This window comes from Acomys russatus, chromosome 26 (assembly GCF_903995435.1).
Source record: "Acomys russatus chromosome 26, mAcoRus1.1, whole genome shotgun sequence".
Classification (NCBI taxonomy): domain Eukaryota; kingdom Metazoa; phylum Chordata; class Mammalia; order Rodentia; family Muridae; genus Acomys; species Acomys russatus.
In genome coordinates, this window is record NC_067162.1 from 20,688,421 (window position 1) to 20,700,715 (window position 12,295).

Sequence of the window (12,295 nt, forward strand, 5' to 3'; positions counted from 1 at the left end):
TTCATTTTTTTAAGTCACAGAAAGTACCTTTGAAAATGTTGCACAAATTTGTCAAATTTATTTCTGTAACAATAAGAACTACATCTGGTTTTTTTTAATACATTGATTAGAACTCCTGTGATTTACAAGGATATGGTTTGAAAGCAACTTTATAATATATAATGATTGATAAAAAGGAAATGTTGGTGCTGGTAAGACGCTTAGTGAGTGAAGCACTTCTGTGCAAGCCTGGTGACCTGAATTCAATGCCCAGGACCCACATGATAGGAGAGAACTGACTTCTGAATGTTGTCCAATGGCCTCCTTATGATGCCATGTCATGCACTTGTTCTCACTCACATATGTACAAAACAATCATAATGGCTTTTTTTTTTTTAATTTAAAAGGAATGATTGTTAGTTCTGTTATCCAAAAATATCTTTATGTTGAGAATCTATAAAAATAACCAAGGGTGATTGTTCATTGTAATCTGAATGCCATTAAAAACACACTAACAAATTTGAGTAATCGAGTTGCCAAGATCTTCTGTTAATTTCTTTTCTCTTTTCCTCCCTTGTAGAACTGCCAGTGTATGGCCAGCATTCCTGGTGGTTGATAATGTTGGAAATCAGTTGTTTGACCTTCTCCAGCATTCAGTTGTTAAAAATGAATAGAATGCAAGTTCAACTCCACATTATGAAAACAGTACTCGGAAAATTGAAAACTATCTAAATGATTGTCTTCGGTTGGGCTGTGTTCTTAGCAAGCAGAAGCCTTGGCCAGGGTCTGCTGTTGACTCTCGAGGAGCACGTAGCCCACCTATTGGGGACTACAGGTGCCACTACTACTATGGGTAATTCCTGTATCTGCCGAGATGACAGTGGAGCAGAAGACAATGTTGACACCCACCAGCAACAGGCTGACAACAGTGCAGTCCCGACTGCTGACACTAGGAGCCAACCTCGGGACCCTGTTCGGCCTCCAAGGAGAGGCAGAGGACCACATGAGCCAAGGAGAAAGAAACAAAATGTGGATGGGTTAGTGCTGGACACACTGGCAGTAATACGGACTCTTGTAGATAAGTAAGTATCTGACTTACTGTCGCCTCCAGTGTCATGGGAAGTGTTCTGCAGGAGCCACCACTTGGACTCCTTGTATTCCTTTAGGATATATTTGCCAATCCTTATGCTCACAGGCCAAGAGCAAATACATATTTCTCTTCTGATGGCAGAGTAAATAAGGTTTGATGTTTTTATTTGCTATCATCTACTCCTGTCTGGAAAAGTTTGAACATTTCTGTACAGAAAACTCTGAAAATATCTCTATGAGGGAGTACAGTTCTTATGGGTGAGTCTGTATTACAGGAAACGAGGAAGTTTTTAAAGATTTATTACTGTGTTTGCTGCTCTGCTGTGCTGATCATATATTTACGATGAGTAGTCTTACCAAGAGTATGGCTGCTTGCAATTTCTGTGGTAAATTAAGGACAAGGCCAACAAGAGTTTGACCTCTCTCTCCTATTTTATTATTTCTTGTTTAGCCTGTTAGATCCAGTTGGGGGAAATTGTAAGTTGAAACTACAGGGCACACCTGGGCCTGTGTTCTCTTTCTTCTGCTTTGTCTAAAAACAGAATCTCAGTTTGAATGACAATGAAATTAAAGAGTATTGTTCAAACTGGAAAAAAATCCAGTTTAAGGTTGTTTAGTAAGTGCATAAACTTTAGACCATGATGGACTTAGATTCAGATTCTGACCCATCTGACCCATTACTAACTTTATGACACTGAGCGAGGTACTTCTCGAATCCTTTTCTTTTTAATAAGAATTTTTATTCTTGTTTAATTTGTATAAGTAGTCTGGTATGGTGTTTTATATCCAAAAGAGAAAGAAAGAAAGAGAGAGAAATGCTCAGTAGATAGCAGTTCTTTTTTTATGTTATTTTAAATTGTTTTTACCCTTACAGCCTGCTAGAAAATTTGTAGATATATAATAACCACATTCATGAAAGTACAGTTTTGTTTAGTCCTTTTAAGATGATAAGGAAAAAGGCCCACTGTGTACTAAAATATACAAATAAATTTTAGAGCTGTATTAGACTCTTCCACACAATACTGAAATATTTCTTAATCTCCAAGAATAATACTTTTGGAGGTTAGGGATATTTCCCAGTGGCTAGAGCACTTGCCTAACCCCCATTAAGCTCTTAACTAGATCCAACCTACAGACAGACAGACAGACACACACACACACACACACCTTTCTTTAAAAAGTTATCCTTCATACTATAGAATGATAATGGAAAATTATCCTTTCCCAATAAGGAAGTGAAACACAACAGTGCTAATTAAGCACATTGAAAACACAGGTGCCAGGATAGCAAGCTAGTTCAGAGTTAAGAGCACTGCTTTCTCTTCCAAAGGTCCTGAGTTCAATTCCCAGCATCCACATGTGGGTCACAGCCATCTATAATGAGATCTGGTGCCCTCTTCTGGTATACATGCAGGCAAAACACTGTGTACAAAGCAAATAAATAAATCATTTTTAAAAAAGAAAAAAGAAAAGAAAGGTGCAGAATAGACTTTGCTGTATTTAAAGGCAAATAGCTAAAGAGCAAGGTAGAAAGAAGCCTTAGCTCTAAGTTGCAAGCAAATATTACAAATTTTAAGTGTCCTTGTTAATTAAGCTCATAATTTACATAAGAGAGCCAAGTGCACCAGCTAGTGACAGCGCACACCTTTAATTCCCGCACTCAGGAGGCCTAGGCAGGCCAATCTCCGTGAATTTGAGGCTAGCCTGGTCTACAGAGTGAGTTCCAGGACAGCCAGGGCTACACAGAGAAAATGATTACTCAAAGTAACTTTTACTTAAACCTGTCTCCATGGAATGATACGTATAACTTCTGAGACTGGGAAAATAAAACATATGTATGTATCAGTAAAGATAACAAAACAGAATTAAGACAGTTCATGAACATGGATATGTAACTTGTTTCCCCTTTTTGTCTCACTGCAGAGGCTTGAATCTAGGGCCTATGGGTATGAGGCACTAATGCCCTATCACTGAACTAATCATCCTTGTTTTTTGTATTTATTAGTATTGAGTTACCCCTGAGTTACCCCGTTGAGCATGAACATAGTATGAAGTCCAAGCAGGCCTTGAATTTGCAATCCTCTTGTCTTAGCTTCCAGAGTAGCTGGGATTACAGGGGTTACCTGGCTTTATAGTTTAATTTTATTATGTTTTTATTATTTTGTATATGATTTGTGTGTGAGTACAGGCATACGTTTGCTATAGACATGGGTATGGTGGTCAGAGGACAACCCTAGCTGTTGTACTCACCTCTACCACTGCCAGCAACCAGGTTAGCTGGCCCATAGTCTTAAGGACTTCCATCTCCGCCTCTCATCTTGCAGTGGAAGCTCTGGGACTGTAGACCTGCATTAGTGCACCAGACTTCTGTGTGAGTTCTGGGGGCTCAAACTCAGATCCTCAGGCATGGGCTCCATCCACAAAGCCATCTCCCCAGTCCTGTGGCTTGATTTCAGAAGATACTAAAGGATAATTTTTAAATTTTCCTTTTGATACATTTTTATGAACTTATTCAGATTACATTTCACTAAAGGATATTTTATAACTTAGACAGTTCTTGAGGTTGTTAAAATGAAATGTGACAGAGAACTATGAAGGACAGGACAAAGGGTGTAGCAAGAACATACTCAAATCTGTTGCAAATACAGGTGTGGCAGTTACATCTGTCATTGTCTTCTCTTGATTGATTACTTAGAAAGGAATGAAATGGATATGAGAAGAGCAGAGAGGTGCTATGGCAAAGTTTTTTGTTTTATTTTTTATTAATTACATCTGAATGCAGCTTCCCCTCCTCCTTTCTTCCCAGTCCTTCCCTCTCCCCTCCTTTCTCCTCAGTAAAGGGGAGGCCTCCCCTGCTATATCACCCATCCTTGCCATATCAAGTTGCAGTAGGACTAGGCACATCTTCTCCTATTGGGGCTAGACAAGACAGCCCAGTTAGGGGAAAGGAATCTAAAGGCAGACAACAGAATCAGAGACAGTCCCTGCTCCTGCGCTTAGGAGTCTGACATGGGGGCTGGAGGGATGACTCAGAGTTAAGAGCACTGGCTGCTCTTCCAAAGGTCCTGAGTTCAATTCTCAGCAACCACATGGTAGCTCACAACCATCTATAATAAGATCTGGTGCCCTCTTCTAGCATGCAGATGTACATGCAAGCAGAACACTGTACACATAATAAATAAATAATAAAATAAATCTTTTTTTAAAAAAAGGGTGGGGTTGGGGGGGTCTGATATGAACACCAAACGCACAACTTGTTACATATGTTGAGAGGGCTGCATGCTCTCTGGCGGTTCAGTCTCTCTGAGCCCCTATGGGCCCATGTTAGTTGATTCTGTGAGTTTTCTTGTGTCCGTGACCTCTCTGGCTCCTTCAATCTTTTCTTCCCCCTCTTCCACAGGATTCCCCAAGCTCCACCTACTGTTTGGCTGTGGGTCTCTGCATCTGTTTCCATTGGTTGCTGGGTGAAAGCCTCTCAGGTGACAGTTATGCTGGGCTCCTGTCTGCAAGTGTAACAGAATGTCGTTAGTAGTGACAGGAGTGGGCTCTTTCTCAAGCTGGGCTGGTCATTGGCTGCATATTTCCTCAATCTCTGCCCTATCTTTACCTCTGCACATCTTGTGGGCAGGACAAATTGTGGGTCTAAGGTTTTGTGGCTGGGTTGGTGTCCCAGTCCCTCCACTAGAAGTCTTGCCTGGTTACAGGAGATGGCTGGTTCAGGCTCCATTTCTCTTACTGCTAAAGGCTTAGCCAGGATCAGTCACCCTCGTAGCTTCCCAGGAGTTTCCATTGTTCTAGGTTTCTAGCTCATCGCAGAGATGCCCTCACCACCACCAATTCCAGTTCTCTCTCCCTTTGTCCTCCCCCTATTTAATCCCTCCTGTTCCCCTCTCCCACCTCTCCTCCACCCAGCCCCCTCCCTCTACCCACCCCCAATGTCTATTCCATTTCCCCTTCCCAATGAGATTCAAGTGCACCCCCCCCCCATCCTTCCTTGTTACTGAGCTTCTTCTGATCTGTGGATTGTAGCAGGGGTTATCCTGTACTTTATGGCTAATACCCACTTATAAGTAAGTACATAGGTTTCTCAGAAATTTGAGAATAGTTCTACCTCAAGACCCAACTATACATACACTCCTGGGCATATACCCAGAAGATGCTCCACCCTACTACAAGGACGCTTGCTCAGCTATGTTAAAAGCAACTTTATTTGTAATATCCAGAAACTAGAAACAACCTAGATGTCCGTCAATAGAAACTGTGATACATTTACACAGTGGAATACTACTCAACCATTTAAAACAATGGCATCATGAAATTTGCAGGCAAATCTATGGAACTAGAAAAGATCATCCTGAGTGAGGTAACCCATACCTAGAAAGACAAGCATGGTATATCTCACTTATAAATGGATATCAGCCATAAGGTACAGGAAGAGAGTTTGGTTTCTAGTTCTCTGCAACTTTATTTTGAAATAAATTGCCTAACCTTAGCATGCCTTTTCTCTTTTGTTTTGTTGTTTGAGACAAGATTTCTCTGTGTAGCCTTGGCTGTCCTGGGTTCACTTTGTGCTAGGATTACAGGCATGACCACCACATCCTGCTTGTTAGCGATCTTTATAACAAGTTATTTTTTACATGTTTGAAATTTTAATTTGCAGACTCCCTTTTCTTTCTGTCTTTTCTGAGCAAGGCCTTACTGTGTAGGTTGGGCAGGCCACAGTCTGAAATCTTCCTGCTTCAGCATCTTAAATTGCTCAATTATAAGCATATGCCATCATACCCAGCTGCAGATTCCTTCTGAGGAACTGAGTGTTTCCTCACTCTGTGTATGCCTTTATGCCATGCATACTCAAATGGCTGATGTGCTCCCCGAGTCTCCAAGTAACTCTCATTGACATAACTCAGGCCTGCAACATAAAAAAAATTTTTTTCGAAACAGGGTTTCTCTGTGTAGCTTTGGCTGTCCTGGAACTCTCTCTCTGTAGACCAGGCTGGCCTCGAACTTACAGAGATCCACCTGCCTCTGCCTCCTGAGTGCTGAGATGAAAGGCATGCGCCACCACGCCCGGCTTCATCATCTTTCATTTTTAAAAAGATTTGTTTATTTTATGCGCATGGGTATCTTGCCTACATGTACAGATATATGTACCACCTGGTGGGATTGATCCTCTCGAACTGGAGTTAAAGACAATTGTGCACTGCCATGTGGGTGCTGGGAATTGAACCCAGGCCCTCTAGAGGAGCAGCCAGTGCTCTTGACTGTCATCATCTAACTTTCTTAACTCCTTTCATTGAGAGGGATTCATGCCCCACATGTACTTTGCACAGCTTCCCCACCCTTTCATAGCTGAAGCTTTTGTCTAATTACCTAGCAAGCTGAGCATCTGCAGTCCTCCATCCAGTTCCTAACCTACAGCTCAGTAATCCTCTGGCTTACCTTCCATCTCCCATCAGAAATGTCTGCTCTGTTTCTGCTTCATGGGGGCATTTATCTTCTTTGAGCACCTTTGTATATCTCCACATACAATTGTAATAATTCTTTTCCTTATTGGTTGATGGCTCTGTTGCATTTCATTATTTTTCTTTTCTTAATTTTATTTTCTGCAGCACCCACCTTTACATATCAGTAGGTAATTATTCTAGTGTTCCAGTTTCAAGCTTATGTTTGTTTGCATCAGTACCAAAAGAATATCTATAGAGAGGAGTTTGGGGGGATGGATTTTTAAATGTACATAATCAATTTAATTATACAAACCTTTAAAAATTTTCTCACTATTATGTTTGAGGCTATATGTAAATCTACAACTGCTTCTGGTTGCTACAAAGTATACCTTTGTATGCTTGAAAGTGCCATGTTTTGTCATACTTTCCTATGGTAATAGTTACTTGTGCAAATGCCAAATTTTTATTATTGTAAATACCTGTGATAAATAACAAAAATGTGCATTAATATACAGATGTATGCAAAAGCGTCTCTAAAACTGTTAAGTATGCATATTTGATTTTATTATTGACATTTGTTATTTGATAATTTATGTAATAGTTAGATTGTTTTGTTTTGTTCTATTGAGACAGGAGCTCCTGTCTCTCTTTACAACCCAGGCTGGTCTTTGAACTCAGCCTCCTAGGTACTGAGACCACAGACATGTGCTACCATGCCTCACCTAAAACATTGGTGTGTGTGTGTGTGCATGTGTGCGTGAGAGAAAGAGAGAGAGCGCGCGCGCGCGCGTGTGTGTGTGTGTGTGTTTGTGTGCGCGCACGCGCGCGCGTGTGTGCATGAGTGCTCCTGGAACACGGTGTCCATGTGGAAGTCAAAGGATAACTTTGGTTGGGAGTCTCCTACTGTAAGATCTGAGGGTGGATCTCAGGTCATCAGGTTTGCTCAGCAGACACCTTTACCCTCTGAGCCATCTCATTGCCTCAAAAACATCTCTTAAGTAATAATTAACCCATCTTGTGAACAGACAGACACATGAGGATACCAACAACAAGCACCTAATGAGCATCTGTAGTGAACAAAGTAACTTCCGTATCTCAAACTTATTTCAAGGATTAAGTGACTAAGACAGTAGCTTTTATGTTTGCTTCTTTTTTCCATAGTAGGAAACATAAATCCAGGACTGAAGAGATGGCCCAGTGGGTAAACTGCTCACTGCATAGCATAAGGACCATTATCTGGCAGGCTGAGCACTGGGTTCTGAACCCCCAGCACCCCTGTAAGCTAGGTGCATCTGTAACCCTAGCACTGAGAGAGTAGAGTGCTCACTGGCCATCCAGCACAGCTGCAATGGAGAGCTGCATGTGCAGTGAGAGACACTTTCTCAAAAAGCAAGGTGGAAAGAGAGAGGAAGACACAGACCTTTGCCTACACACTTGCACATGCACACGTACACACACATTCACACATGCTCTCACACCTACCCACAAAGAAAACAGAAATCCAAAACTTACAAACAAAAGGTGAGTCCTTAAGTAATTTGTAATATCACTGTTTAATGGGAAATGTTCCAGCACTCAAGCTCACCTGAAGCACCTCCTTAGAATTCCTGGGCTGACACTGTGAAAACCCTTAAGACATTTAATTTCACTTTAGAGAAGTCACTAAATAATCCTTTGGCTTCATTTTTGGAATCTTTTATTACTATTTTATGAAACTTAAGCAAATAGTGGTATTTTTTTCAGAATAAGTCTTCTAAGTGCAGTGTATCTATGGGGCCTTTGATTCCCAAAGTTCTCAGTGGAACGGCCATCTCCCATTCTAACACCTCTCTAAGGTAAGTGTGAAGGAGCTGCTGTTGGCCTTCCTGTCACATGTCAGCTGACACAGGGCTTGAGAAATAAAGTTGAGAACTCTAGTCCCCGATTTTAGTGCTGTGAGTCATGTGTGGCCCTATCTGTTCACTGTGCTTGGGAGCCATTCCAGACAGTTACTGGAAAAGAGCACATATGACACACATTTGTTCTTACAGTTATAGCTCTGGTTATCTCTTCCATCTCTTTCCTTAACATTCATCTTGATTTCTTTTGTCTATTTCGGCCACAAACTTCCAGTTTGAATATTATTTGGAATTATCATTTACCTAAGTTTAATGTTTTGAATGTTTGTTTTTCAGTGATCAGGAACCTCCTTATTCAATGATTACATTACATGAAATGGCAGAAACAGGTATTTTGAGTTTTTTTATTTTTAATACTTCCTGATGAATTAATAAAAATGCATGGCTGCTTTTTTTTTTTTAAGATAAAAGATCTCAAAAATACCCTTATGTAACATAGAAAACATGATGGGTGTATGGAAATCCTCTGTAAAAGTGTAATAGGCACTGTATATTGCATCTGAACCTCACGTCTCAGTGATGGTTATATCTCATTTGAAATTGAGAGATAAGAAGTTTTATTTCATTGATGAGTCTTTGATTGTACTTGTCCTAGAATGAGGAGAATAATTGTTCGTCCTTCAGCATCCTAAGCATCATTCCAAAGTAGAGCCAAGTGCTGACTTACTTATTAAAGTCCTCTGTGACAAATGAGATGCTTAAAATCTTTCATAATCTGATAATCAAGGCCATAGCTTAAATTTTCTCCAAATAAATATACCCTTGAATCACCAGACACTGTAACAGTGTTTTGGCTCCATCGTGATGACTGTACCTGTGTCAACTTCCAGCTTCTTAAAACTACCACATTAAACACCACGTAAAGGCCAAGAGTGTTTCTATGTTAATGTGAAGTCCTTTTGTATGTTTTCATGTTTCCAAAATAGTGACTCCATTACATAATCTTCTTGGTTTGCCCTTAGATGAAGGATGGTTGGATGTTGTCCAGTCTTTAATTAGAGTTATTCCATTGGAAGATCCATTGGGACCAGCTGTTATAACCTTATTACTAGACGAATGTCCATTGCCCACTAAAGTAAGTTAAACTGATCTTTATGGACCTGTCATCTGTGCACAAGCCGAATAACCACAGAAGCATTTGATGTACTTTATATACTTATATCTGCTTTATTGAAGAGAAGCATGAATTTTTTTTATTACCAATGAAGTGTTATAGCCTCTACCAATAAGTTTTGGTTTAGTGCTTTTTTTATTATATTTCTTTTTTACATATACATTTGTATTATTACACATAAGTAAAATAAACTACATACAGCAAGAACAACCACGAAACATTCAGGAATTATATAAATGTTACATAGTGAGTTGGCTATTGTATTTGGCAACCTTGAAGAAAACATCTTTCCTATCTTGGTGAGTCTAAAATTCTGCATGAAAATCAGTATCATATTTCTTTATTATCGAATTAAAACATCGATCTAGACCTGGTCTTCAATCCCATCAGAGACTTGAGAAGGAATAAAACTTAATTATGCAAATGAATCGGTAGTGCAGGTTAGCAATTTCCAAAATGAAAAAATGACAGTTTGCTGCCTGAACAATCACTCAAGACTATAACGTTGGAGCATCATCTTCGGGGTTTAGTGGGTTTTTTTGTTTTTGTTTTTGTTTTGTTGAGACAGAGTTCCTCTGTGTAGCCTTGGCTGTTGTGGACTCGCTCTGTAGATCAGACTGGCCTCAAACTCACAGCGATCCTCCTGCCTCTGCCTCCCAAGTGCTGGGATTAAAGGCATGCGCCACCATGGCTGGCTGGATTTAGTGTTTTTTAATGTTTAAAATAGAAGCTTTTGTATTTGCAAGGACAGTCTTCACTTGAAAACTAGAAGAAGATGAACTGATTTTATATGTCTCTGAGTACCTTTTTATAGCTCTGTTTCTAGGAATTCTCTTGGGAAAATAACCTAGAGTATGCATTCATCAAATCTATTTGTAACTTTTTTTATAGGATGCACTCCAGAAATTGACTGAAATTCTTAATTTAAATGGAGAAGTAGCATGCCAGGACTCAGGCCACCCTGCCAAACATAGGAATACATCTGCAGTTCTGGGCTGCTTGGCTGAGAAATTAGCAGGTAACTCAAGCACATACCACAGAAGATCCTTAATTGTCTGACATTGAGACATCTGCACTGCAGACCTTGTCCAACCTTGTTATAGCAGAAGGAAGGAAAGAAGCTGAGTATGGTAGCACATACCTATAGCCACAGCAATTTAAGACAAGAGGGTTAAGAGTTCAAGGCCAAGAGGTGGCATGCTCCTGTGATCCCAGCACTCTGGGATGCAGAGGCAAGAGGATCTCTGTGAGTTTGAGGCCAGCCTGGTCTACAAACCAATTCCAGGACAGCCAGGGCTCATAGAGAAACTCTGTCTTGAAAAAAACAAAACAAAACAAAAGTTCAAGGCCAACCTCCCCTGCATAGTGAGTTAGAGACCAGCTAGAACTATGGAAGACTCTCTTTTTCAAAACAAACAAAAAAGAAATGAACAGAAATGAACCAAAAGGAAGAAAATTACTCAAAAGACTCAGTCAAATGCAATCTATTTTAGCTTTGTTGATTTCAGAGAAATTTGAAATAAATTTGTCACGCACGCCTTTAATCCCAACACTCGGGAGGCAGTGGCAGGTGAATCACTGTGAGTTCGAGGACAGCCTGGTCTACAAAGCGAATCTAGGACAGCCAAGGCTACACAGAGAAACCATGTCTTGAAAAACCAAAAAATAATTAAATATGTAAAATAAATTTGTCTCATTTATTTGCTTAAAAGACAGGGAAGGGCTGGAGAGATGCCTCAGAGGTTAGTAGCACTGGCTATTCTTCTAGAGGTCCGGAGTTCAATTCCCAGCAACCACGTGGTGGCTTACTACCATCTAGAATGAGGTCTGGTGTGCAATTGTACATGCAGATACAACATTGTATACATAATAGATAAATACTTTATAAATATTTTAAAAGACAGGAAAATGACTAAATTTAGTGTAACAATTTTTATATGCATTTGTAGTAATGACTATTGTCCCTTTTAGGAATATTAACATATTGCATGAGAATACCTCACAGCTAGTTTACTTTATAGATTGTAGAAAAAATAATGGATTCAAAATCAGGACATATTGGGACTGGAGAGCACTGTCTGTTCTTCCAGAGGTCCTGAATTCAATTCCCATAATGGCTTACAACCATCTGTAATGTGATCTAATGCCCTCTTCTGGCATACAGGTGTACATGCAAATAAAGCATTCATATGCAATAAATAAAATCGTTTTTTTCTTTTTTTAAATCAAAATCAGAACATGGGGTGCTTGTCCAGACTATCATGGCTCCCCAGGAGCCCCGAAGCTAGTTTCTTTGTGGTGTACTCAGTTGCTAAGCTGTGAAATGGGGATAGTAGTAAGAACAGCTTGAGTAATGTGAGTCAGAGTACAGAATCCAAGCAAAACACTTCAATTGTTGTTATGATTTAAAGTAGCATGACACTTTTAATTATATACAGTGTTTGCTGTGTTTGTCTAGGTCCTGCAAGCATAGGTTTACTGAGTCCAGGAATACTGGAATATTTGCTACAGTGTCTGGTAAGTAAGACATCAAAGCTGATTATTCTCAGTCATATAGAATTGTAAGTCTTTCCGAAATTACTAGCATAGTCCCTGGTGCAAAGGATAAGGTGAGTTGTAAATTTTTTGGGTAGGTGTTCCCTGGGGGGTTATTTATCATCTCATGTGTTTAGAGACAGACAGAGGCCAGGGGAGAAATGGGTAGGAATTTATTACAAACAAATAACAGTTGAGTTGGTTTAGTTTTAAATTTAGTCTTAAGATAGCTGCTA

The 12,295-nt window shown here is 39.9% G+C and overlaps 2 protein-coding genes across 2 annotated transcripts in view; both read left to right on the forward strand.

Moving 5' to 3' along the window:
- The window catches only part of Cx3cl1 (C-X3-C motif chemokine ligand 1), a 170,688-nt gene that overhangs the window by 22,533 nt on the left and 135,860 nt on the right, over nucleotides 1-12,295 (forward strand). The gene's annotated exons all lie outside the window — the stretch shown is intronic.
- The window catches only part of Rspry1 (ring finger and SPRY domain containing 1), a 29,983-nt gene continuing 18,375 nt past the window's right edge, over nucleotides 688-12,295 (forward strand). Inside the window, exons 1-5 of the mRNA XM_051168789.1 lie at nucleotides 688-1,061; nucleotides 8,687-8,739; nucleotides 9,373-9,485; nucleotides 10,416-10,542; nucleotides 11,983-12,041. Of these exons, the coding sequence (XP_051024746.1) occupies nucleotides 712-1,061; nucleotides 8,687-8,739; nucleotides 9,373-9,485; nucleotides 10,416-10,542; nucleotides 11,983-12,041 (702 nt within the window). The 5' untranslated portion in view covers nucleotides 688-711. The remainder of the gene's footprint in view (nucleotides 1,062-8,686; nucleotides 8,740-9,372; nucleotides 9,486-10,415; nucleotides 10,543-11,982; nucleotides 12,042-12,295) is intronic.